At 38.3% G+C, this 11,291-nt stretch overlaps 1 protein-coding gene across 1 annotated transcript; it reads right to left on the reverse strand.

Moving 5' to 3' along the window:
• Positions 1–6,510: 6,510 nt before the first annotated feature.
• Positions 6,511–7,314, reverse strand: LOC113545769 (gamma-crystallin M2). Its single transcript, XM_026945349.3, has 3 exons — positions 7,260–7,314; positions 6,929–7,174; positions 6,511–6,843 (listed from the first exon to the last, which is right to left on the reverse strand). Exons 1-3 carry the CDS (start codon positions 7,266–7,268, stop codon positions 6,568–6,570), a joined length of 531 nt encoding a protein of 176 aa, XP_026801150.1. The 5' UTR covers positions 7,269–7,314; the 3' UTR covers positions 6,511–6,567.
• Between the last annotated feature and the right edge of the window lie 3,977 nt (positions 7,315–11,291).

Raw genomic sequence — 11,291 nt, forward strand, 5'->3', positions numbered from 1 at the left:
CAAAAGCCTATGTGAATTATACACGAGCATATTAGTGTGCAAAAGAGATAGGCATAAGTAAATCTCGATTATATATGTGTCTTTCAAAACTTTGTCTTCTAAGGTTGCTACCTTTAAATATTCCTCCCCCTAATCACCTTCAGATGGTCTTATAAACTCAGCTTACAGTACCAATAATCACTACACCCACATTTACCTTCCTGCATTTATAATTTTATGCAGAGGTTGTGTGGGATGGAGAGAGGAGTGGAGAGATAGCGAGGGAAAGTATATGCAGGGGGACTTTATAAGAAGGTCGAGGAAACTGTGTAGCTGCCTCAATTTAGATATGGAAGGAAGTGTGTGCGTGTGGGTGTGTAGGTCCCCTTAATGGATTTTACTTATGCTTATGTATATTCAGTATATTCATTTAGCCTTATTAATTCTGGCAAACAATTCTACTGTGTGATACTCAGCAATTAATTACCTACTCAATTTACTTTCTAGTTACACTTAGAATTGGAGCAGCAGTGTAGTCAGAAGTTAGAAGTGATTACTCCATATTATTATAACGATGCTCTCACTGCTTTCTCACTAAACACAGACAGATGGTTACTCCTGAATGGCTGCTGGTCCATGTTGAAATGTATCATATGTAGCCCCCTGATGGAGTTTTTGAGTTGACTCGCAACATAAAAACTCACTGTAATTGAAGGATAGAGAAAATATACATTCATTGTGCTACAGTGGGCACAGGATCACCGAAACTGGAGAGAGCGGAAAGATTCCTGTTCTTGACTGAGACTGGGCTGACAGGAGTGGAACCCGATGTGGTCTTCTGCACTTGTAGCTCATCCCCGTCAAGGTTCGACATGTTGTGCATTCCGAGATGCTTTTCTGCTCACCACAGCTGGAAAGAGTGGTTATTTGAGTTACTGTAGACTTCCTGTGAGCTCAAACAACGCAGTTCTGTGAGTATAAGGTCTTATGTCACATCAAGAGAATCACTCAGGTAATTTAGTTGAACCCAAATAAAATCCCTTGTCCGATGATTTCTTGTAAGAGACAGGAAACAAACTCAATCAGAGCTTGTTTCTTGAATCCCTGTACCCTAGAGCCTATAATTTGTATATTTTGGCAGCAGGGGCAATTCTCTAGAGTCTCTAGCTTAGTTTCATGGTAATGTTTTCAGCTTGCAAAGTGGCTAACTCAGCTTCCAATATCATGGAGATATGACATGTATGTGTGCACGAGTATTAGAGAGTGTCTCCACAGCCAATTGATTTGTGTCCAGAGAAACTTGAATAGCAGCAAGCAAGCGTTCTAGTGAAGTATTCAATGAAGTAATCAGCCTGGTCAATTCGGCTTTTTTCAAGCTCAGCAGCAGGTGATAATGCTGTTAGCATATATCACCTTTTTTATCTGAGGTACTTTGTGTAGCTGGGCAGTTGGCAAAGCGCCATCACTTTGAACTTTGTCTTGGAAATCGTGACCTGAAGTTAAATTGGCTCCAGAGTAGTGCAGTTTAACATGTATTTATATCAAAACATGCACGTAAACAGTTTGGCACGAGCCTTAGTGCGACTGTGCCTCACATCTACAAAGTCTCTATATGCACTTGTCATCATATTTAACGTTACTTAGCAAGCTATAACACGTCCTCAGCATTATGGTACTGTGAATACCAGAATTACACTGAAATACACAAAAATCACTTGTCATGCAATTTTAACCAACATCAGCTCAAAAAGTATCATAAAACAACTTTAGTCGCTGTTACTAATTGTGAAATTGTGACTTAACAATGTTTTATTGCTGATGCTAATATTAAAATATATTAAACAGGCTCTTGATTTGACTAACAGAAAAGCCTTTGTGCTGTCAATGGGAGATCAATAGTTTGAATCTCTCACTCCCCGGTCAATAACTGCAACAGTAGCCAATCGTGGGAGTCTATGAGCTCATGTATGCAGAAGAGGGCGGATAACACTTTCCTCCAAGTGTTCAGCTGCCGTGGCTCGGCACCTGTTCCAGTTTGAATGCAGAGCAGAAACAAAAGGAGTGTCTGAAAAACTTCTGCTGGTAACCCAGTACAGTAGCTGCCAGACATATTTCTCCAGAAAGAAGTAGCTGTCCTTCTGAATGCTCTGGAGGACAATTACCCAGATCAATTTGTGTAGACTGCATTTTATTAAAATGAGAAAGAAGGAGAGACAGAGGGACCTCTTCAGCGAAGCATGGTGCATTATCGTTCCCCATTTGCCGGTTCAATAAGAGCCCTGGTGTCCTACTCATGAGGGATATTGTTTCATTTGTTATTGCCTCATTCTTTGCTCCGGCATATGCCTGCCTGACATTAAACGTACTTCTTTTCCCAGGAAAGCAAATTAAAGTAGGATCTTAAAGAGAGATGGGGAAAATCAAATGCTTGGATGATGAAACATGTGGCGAGGCCTTGAAGTTCGCAAGGCCTTCAAGATGAGTTCATTTCAGCCACGCACAATGTGACAGAGACATAGAAAATGACAAGACGTGGAGGGGTTTTGTGAGTGCTCAAAGAAGGTGAGAATATTAGAGCTCGAGAAAGGCAGAAGAGAGAAGGGAGAGATTGCTGTGATTATGTTCGAGTTGTTTGGCTTGATGGTGCAACACAAAGGTGCTATTCTTCACAGCAGAGAGAGTGCACAGATTAAAGAAGAAAGAAGAGCAAAAATGGAAGAACAAGGACTGCTGTTTTTCACGGAGTATCTCTTTCTTTTTTTCCCCCTGCCCTCTTTTTCTTGTTTGTGTCATTGCTATTTGGGCAAGGATCACAATCAGGATAGCAAACAACAGCGTGCACACAAATACCTTCTGCCATGGTTTCACAATACCTGAACTGCCAGAAGAGCAGGGAGATCGTGACACAAACAGCTAATCTCATCTCTGACTCTGTTATCCCTTTGTGACTTATCCTTCTGTCCCTCTCCTGTTTTACGTGCCGTTTATGGCGGGGGTGTTTGTGTATGTGTGCGCCTGGTGTTTGCTTAAGGCGCAGTGGTGATGTTCAGCGCTATCTGCTGAGCTTGTGCGGAGTAAACAACACAGCAGGGACGTGAGGAGAATGTGCGTGAGGGGGTACGGACAGGCGTGCTTTCTTTAGTGACATGGAACCTTGTGTAATGTGTTCATGTAGATGTAAATTGTCAAATATCGCACTTATGGCGTTTGCTTAAATTAGCCTGCACATAAAAATGTCATTTTTATATGATCTCAGAGGGATGATTCTGATTATGTAGATGCTGTTTGGGTCCAAAAATGCAGTAGAAACTGTAGTGGGCATATATATATATATATATATATATATATATATATATATATATATATATATATATATATATATATATATATATATATGTACCACTACAGTACAGTACAAGATTTTTAGGTTTGTCCTTTGGGGTCTATGTAAAATGCTTCAACTTCTATTACAATAGTGTCACTCTGACACCATGAGAAATCTTTTGAATGCAGATCCATTGAAGGGAAAAAAAAAAAACACGCTTAAATTCATTTCCTCGATAGAGAACCCCCTCCATCCCCTCCCTCCTCGAGGATGAGCTTTTGTTTCTGATGCATAACGGCAATTCATTATGTCAAGCCAGTCACATGAAAATGCACGATGAGACAATGATCAGTGCAATAATAATAAATAACGCAATCCCAACACTCACATAATTCAGCCTCATTCAGGGATGAGCAAAAACTACAGCTCGCTATAAACACTTCAATTCAATTACGTTTAATTCATTCAGTTTGTTTGGGGTTGTGGTGGGAGCAGAGAACATGAGATTATAGCATGGCTGCTCAACAAAATGAAGAATTACTCATGAGTGAAAGCTGATCAAATCAATAGCAGTTGAATGGTATAAATTATAAATCAGGTGGAAAAATGGTTTCTTTCTAGGGTGCTATGGGGACCTCTTCTGTTGCTGAGTTCTAGTTCTAATGAAGAACCCTTTTGGGTGCTATAGGAGTGCTGAATATATCATTTTTAAAAATAACCTATAAACTACTAAGCATGACATAAAAACATCTGAACAATCTTAGAAAAAAAATGGCTCTAGGGATCTTAGGTTTTTCCCTTACGGAGAACGCTTATGGCTTTTATATACAAGATTCTGATATGTTGTGTGATAGTATCATTCTGATACCATGAAAAATGTGTTGAATACTGAACCAGTGTAGGAAAAAATGAACCTTAAACGCTTTCCCCAGATGAACAAATTGAAGAAGCTTGTGGGTGCTAGATAGAATGCAACAGGGATTTAAAGTACCCGTGATAATTCATTTAAAACCATGAAAATGTGTGTAATAATAAAGTGTTTAATGGTTTTAATGACCTACACTCTTAGAGAAAAATGACTATTTTTGGTCTCTCTGGGGAACCAATAAGGGTTCTAATATTCTTTATTTCATTTTCTGGATAGAAAGAGCTTCAGTAAGGGTTCTTGCCATGATTATAGACTCCATCTTTCTAAACAGGTTCTGCTTGGGACATGAAATGGAAGCCCTACACTCTTAGAAAATAAGGACTGTATGGTTCTTTGGTTTGTTCCTCTAGGAGAAGAGATTAATTAAGAGTTCCATGTACAACACTTCAACAGTGTTTCAATATTTAAGAGAATTCCACGTAGAGTCTATTTATAAAGCTAAGAACCCAAAACCATCCAAAGAACACTTAAAGAGACTTTTCTAAGAGTGTACACCTTCATTAAAAATGACAGGATCTTAGTATTGGAAGTGTCTGAGCTTGTGATTGGATGACTGTGAGCTCCCAGGACCACCAGAGAACCACTACTAAAAAAAAAAAAAAAAAAAAAAAAAAAACATCACCGAAAGAACACCATACCAGCGGTGCAAGATGAAAAGGAATTTCCCCTTTCAGCATGACAATGACCCAAAGCATACATCCAAATCAACAAAGGAATGGCTTGACCAAAAGAAGATCAATGTTTTTGAATGCCAGCTAAAAATCTGTGGGGTGACCTGAAGTGGGATGTGCACAGGAGATGCCCTTACAATCTGATGGATCTAGAATGTTTTTGCAAGAAAGAGTGAGAAAATATTGCCAAGTCAAGATGTACCACGCTGATAGACTCTTAGCCAGAAAGACTGAGAGGTGTCATAAAATTAAAAGGTGTTTCAACAAAGTATTAGTTTAGGGGTGTGCACACTTATGTAACTAGATTATTGTAAGTTTTTAATTTTTCCTTTCTCCCTAAAAATGTTACTGATTGTTTTTCACTCCATTTTTATACGTTGTATTTTCACATTGCAGGTGGAAAAATCCGCAATTTGACAGATTACACATTACATCACAGAAACCTGCCATTTTAACAGGGGTGTGTAGATTTTTTTTTTTTTAGATCCAAGTAGGGTAGTGCATCTAAATAATGTTGTAACCTCCACACTGTTTTCCAAGGCAAAGTTACTGACCTTGCTTAGCACATTAAAATTAGCGCAGTGGAAATATTAAATATGGAATTAATATTAATATCACCCCTGCAGCCCGGGTTCGATTCCTGGCCAGGGAACCGCATGCAACAGTTTGCTCTCAGTGCCGGTCCTGAGCCCAGATAAAATTAGGGAGGGTTGCATCAGGAAGGCCATCCGGTGTAAAAACTGTGCCAAATCAAAAATACGTGGACCAATGATCCGCTGTGGCGACCCCTAACGGGAGCAGACGAAAGAAGTATAACAACTAATTTTAGCTTCATGCAATTTAGTGTGCCCCAAAATAGGTCATAAAAGTAGTTATAAACTCTACATGGTGACAGAATGTCATCAAAACTGCTTATATTAAAAAAACAGTCTAGACAAAATTCAGTCAGTTCTAGACAAAAAGCAAGAGTTTATAATTGAGAGCTTTGGATATACAAATGTTTTTATTTCCAGTGACTCATATTTCCAGTGAGTCATCAAGCCAACCAGTATCACCTTTATAAACCATAATTCATAATTCTGGTAATTTAGTACTAGGAAAAATCATATTTCCACTAACTGCCTTGAAGCCTGGTGCATGGAAGCACACACTCTGAAAAAAAAAAAGGTTCTTGGAATGTCTTTTGCTTACTAAAGGGGTTATACTTGGAATCCTCTCCAGTAGAGAAACACTCAATTATAGGGCTCTCCATTAAAAAACAAGTATTTGTTTCTACAATTCTCTACTAAGTTCAATGCAAACTGCTCAATGGAATACTGTAGGATTGAAAAGAAAAAGCATTTCCATATTTGACTGATTCTAATTTCTCCTTCATTATTCAAGCTGGTTTTAGTTAGAATGTCCTGTTTTAGGCTATGCAGTTAATTTAATCCAAAACTGAGTTGTTCTTAGAACCTTTAAAAGTTTTCCCTGAAATGGACAACACAAAGATCATTACTTGTTTATATTAAGTATGGGTACTGTCACTATAGGAGCCACTGCCATAATATTATCCCAAGGTGTCAATGAAAAGGTAATGCAATATTTGAATTAGACAAAAACAGCAATTGATTTGCCAACTTTTATTCAAACTGGGCTTTTGATCACATTAGTTTACATTCATTTTAATACCAGGAGTCCATGATGCGCCTCATGCTCATGAACTTCATGCCACCGTAGTCCCTGAAGTTCCTGTACTCTCCAGGCCTGAAGTACCACATCCTGCCTTTGTAGTGGGGATGCTCATACATGAGCCAGTGGCCGTCCGTCACATGGCAGGACATGAAGCCGTTGGACCAGTGGTAGCGATCCATGAAGGAATCACAGTCATCTGTCAACTCCATCATCTGACCCATGAAGTTGTCCCTCTCATAGACCCTCATTCTGTAGGCTCCTCTGTACTGTTTGGGGAAATATCAAATATAGGGGTCAATTCTGTGGCAAACATGTTCCAAATGACATTGCAAATGTAATACCATACCATACCATGGGGATCATGCGGCAGGACCTGATGCAGTTGTTGCCCCAGCCCCACATGTTCATGTAGTCAGCGTACTCGCCCCTCCTCATGAAATACTGGTTTCCCATGAAGTTGGTGCGGTCGTAGACCATCCAGCAGCCGCCCTCCACCCTGCAGGAGTGGCAGCGGCTCATGTAAGAGTGCAAATCGGAACAATCACTGGTGCACTCATAGGAGCGCCCCATGAAGTTCCTGTCCTCATAGAAGATAACCTGTAGGTATAAGGGAATGAATTACATCAGCAGGCCACGATACATTTTTTAATGTGTTTATAGCAGCATTATTTTTGGTTCTTACCTTGCCCATAGTTGTGATGGCTGGTTGGTTTGTTCAAGCTGTTTCCAACTGGCGAACTGTCATCCTGCCTGGTTTAACCCCTGCATTTATACCTGAACCAGGACTAAAGAATGAGAGCCTCCTATTGTAAAAACCCCTGACCAAGCAGCACAGCACAGAGGCCCATAGAGAGCTGAAGAGCTTTTGCATGTGCTACACATGTATTCTCCAGAAGACTTTAGAATGGTCTCAATAATAGCTTTATTTGTGGTACTTTCAACCCATGAGCATGCTAGAATTGCTTTCTTTTTAAACATTTTCATCTCTCTTCTTTAGGAAACCATATATATTTTTAATCTTTATATATAGTTTAGTTTATTTATTTATTTATAAAGCACATTTAAAAACAACTGAAGTTGAAACCAAAGTGCTGTACAAGTCGTATAAAACAGATCTATACACAAAACATTTAATAGTACAAAATACCGGAAGACAAATGGAAATTTTTAGATTGAAACCTCAGAATGAATTAAAAGCTAAAGAATAAAAGTGAGTCTTCAAAGAGGATTTGAACATAGCAATAGAGGAGGATGATCTTATATGAAAAGGGAGACTATTCCAGTGCCTGGGAGCGGCCATTGAGAAAGCCCGGTCACCTTTGGCTTTGGAACGTGAATGTGGCACTGAAAGGAATAATTGACTTGATGATCGAAGAGATCTTGAGGCAGTATAGAGATATATACATATATATTGCCTAGGCTATCTTCCTTCAAAGGTCATGTTTAAAAAAAAAAATGAAAAAACAATCTGTCTGAAGATGTCTAAAACCTTCCTCATAAAAGGCATATTGCCAGCACTTGAAGGACTCTGAGAGCTTGCGGACAAATATTCTCTGGTCTGAAGTGACAAAAATCGAACTCTTCAAGCAGAACTATAAGCACTATGTCTGGCAAAAGCCAGTTAGTGCTCATCAAGTGGTTAATACTTTCCCTTGAGTGAAGCATGGTGGTGGCAGCATCATGATATGGGGGACCTTCTCAGTGGCAGGGACTGGAAGACTCATCAGTATTGAGGGAAGGATGAATGGAGCCAAATACAAATGTTCTTAAAGAAAACCTTCTCCAGAGGGCACACAACCTCACCGTTGAGCAAAAGGTTCACGTTTCAGCATGGTAATGACCTGAAGCATAGAACCAAGACAACACATGAGTGACTTCAGGACAAGTCTCTGAATGTGCTTGAATGGCCCCATAGATTTGTTCATGCGAAACTTTCTAAAAGCTTGTTTTTGTTCTGTCTTTATGAATTATTGTGTAAATGATTGTGCATGAGTAATTTTAATCCAATTTAAATTAAATCTATAATACAATAAAGTGTACAAAAATCTGAAGGGGGGTGTGAATACTTTCGAAACCCACCAAATCTATTTGTCTGTCTGTCTGTCTGAACACTGATTTTGTAATCTTTTCTGATTGTGTGATCTTTTGACTTTCCCCTTTGTCACATCTGGATTATGCTCTTTTGTACTCGGCCTCATTTTCCAAAAGAACAATAATTTTCCAAAAGAACAAGATGAACACTGTTCATCTGTGAACAGTGTAACTTCTGCTCTCACACACATTTCTTTTACTTTTCTTTTAAGAGATGAATGAGTAAAAGAAATGTGTTTTATGGATTAACCTATTAACATCTGGCAGTAAAATAATGTTTAAGTCTCTGTACAATTCTTAAAATATCTTTTTTATGATTAAAATTCTTTCACAAATTAAAGGAGGATATTCAACTAAAATGTCTAACAGGACTGAATGGCAACAACAGTTAGCTTTTAATACTGAACCATCAGTGATTAGTTAATGGCTTTAAATAAGCCAGTTTGAAGTGGTTGTGTTCCATAGTGAAGCTTCATGCTACCACTTTTGACTGGAGCCACTGGACTCTGAACAGATGAGACACCTGTTTTGAATGTGAAGTGGTGAATGTAAACACATACAGTACTTCCCTATCCAGTCATTTTTACACTTTTTTCCATTACATATCATACTTTTTTTTTTTTTTTTAACAAGTCACATTGTCAATTCACTAATCAGACTGGAGAGGGAAAATTATTATTATTATTTTTAAATCTATAAAAGTCTGTGAAAACTCTTTCCTTTCTCTGTGAATTGCCTTTTGCTAAATAAGTTACAGTGCATGTGATTAGATTAATCACTACCAAGGATCTGCTACAGAATATATATGTGTGTGTGTGTGTGTGTGTGTGTGTGAGGCTGAATTAATAAAACCTGTTGTCTCTCATTTATAACAGTTATAATTAAATTATATATGACACAGGAGGTTAGCGGATATCAATATTCATGGAAATCACTATGGTCAGATATGTCACATTTTATGATCATTCTCGAAGAGAAAATCATTGCATACTCTTAAAAAGAAATTTGGATGATGGATCTTTTAACCATAATTCCACCATAAATGATAAGATCTAATTATTTGGAAAGATCCTTGTGGTGAAAAATGACTATTCAGTTCATCATGAGAAAAAAAAAAAAAAAAAACAACTGCATTGCTCTAAAGAACAACATTTCTGGAACCTTCATTCATTCATTCATTCATTCATGTCTATGTTGCTGGGTATATTAAGATGTAGAAGGCTGAGATGATTGTACAGGGTAAGTAACATGTCGGCCTCACTGTCCAGTCGCAAACCGACTACATTTCCCATAATGCACAGCCCTCTGCTGTCTCAGAAACAGGAAGTAACCACTCAATATATCTCCATTCAAGCTCTCTTGGTTACTGATTAAGTACACCAATCTTCAGTCTAGAGCTATCCCATATAATCGAACCTGAGTTCATGGTTTCTTTGCAAAATCTCTCTCCAGCGGCATTGCTGCGACCTTTTTATGGTTTCGACCTTAGCGAAAGTTATTCATTTTCTCTATGTAGAATTATTTAGTATCTTTTTCTAATCCTCTAACCTCTTTACCTGTCTATCATTTTGAATATTGCCTTGACTTTTGGATTTGTCTGCCTGCTCCAGTTTTTTTTTTTTTTAACTGCCAGACCCTAGAAGATTGCAGATACTTTATAAAGACTGGTTTAAGCACTTTTTTTTTTCTTTTTTCAAATGTGTGGAAAAACAGTGACATCCAACAGTGACATCCAAAACTGTAGACTTTCCTGAACTGAAATTGCTGTCTTATTTGCATGTACAGTGTCTCGGTTTAATTACAAATTGAATTGATTAGGCTTATGTCTGTTTCACTACAGCACATAGCTAGCCAACAACTTGATCAAAGCATGACTTTCACTATATGAGAGTAAAGTACACTTAGCTAGCAAGGTTTTAGACATCTTTAGGCAGACTGAGTGTTTTTACCCTCGTGTTTAAGGTGTATAAGGCAATGACAGTATGTTTCTGGATTTGTTTAGTGCTCCGAATATTTGTATCTGTATTTGGATTTGAAGATTTTTTCGCGAATTTAGCCACAGACACACATGATGGGTTTTCCCACCACACACACATGATACATACTTCATCACTGATATTGGTTGGAATATTCAATAGACCACCATCAACAGGATTCCTTTAATGGTCAGGCGTGTACGCCATGTAATAGCTAACTCAAGGCAATCCTCTGATACATGTAGAAATCCTCTGTTACAAGCAGAAAATCAAGAAGTCATGAAGTAAGACGTTGATTATTGATCTAATGGATTAGTAATGATCTACACACACACGCACACACACACGCCTATTTGAGTTTAAACAAATGTTATTTGGATTCCCCCTCTTTCAGATGATTCACAGGATGAATCAAATGGCGATTTGACTGACAGCACTGATCTCCAGTCTGTCTCACGGCACTGCTGAATTTATGATCAAGGTGATGAAATAGTAACAGAGACAAAGTGGAGGGGAAAAAAATCTGGCTTCTTTTGTAGCCAGGGTGAAACTGGAGATTCGTTCAATCAGCTTTGTCATTGCCATATCAGAATATAACAGCTAACGTCATTATAGTCATTTTTATGTCATTATAGTCATTTGTAATT

Source organism: Pangasianodon hypophthalmus, chromosome 28 (assembly GCF_027358585.1).
Source record: "Pangasianodon hypophthalmus isolate fPanHyp1 chromosome 28, fPanHyp1.pri, whole genome shotgun sequence".
NCBI lineage: Eukaryota > Metazoa > Chordata > Actinopteri > Siluriformes > Pangasiidae > Pangasianodon > Pangasianodon hypophthalmus.

Coding starts and splice junctions, on each gene's coding strand:
- LOC113545769 (XM_026945349.3), bottom strand. Junction 6,844..6,928: donor CCTGCCGCATGATCCCCATG/GTATGGTATGGT, acceptor TTCCCCAAACAG/TACAGAGGAGCCTACAGAAT.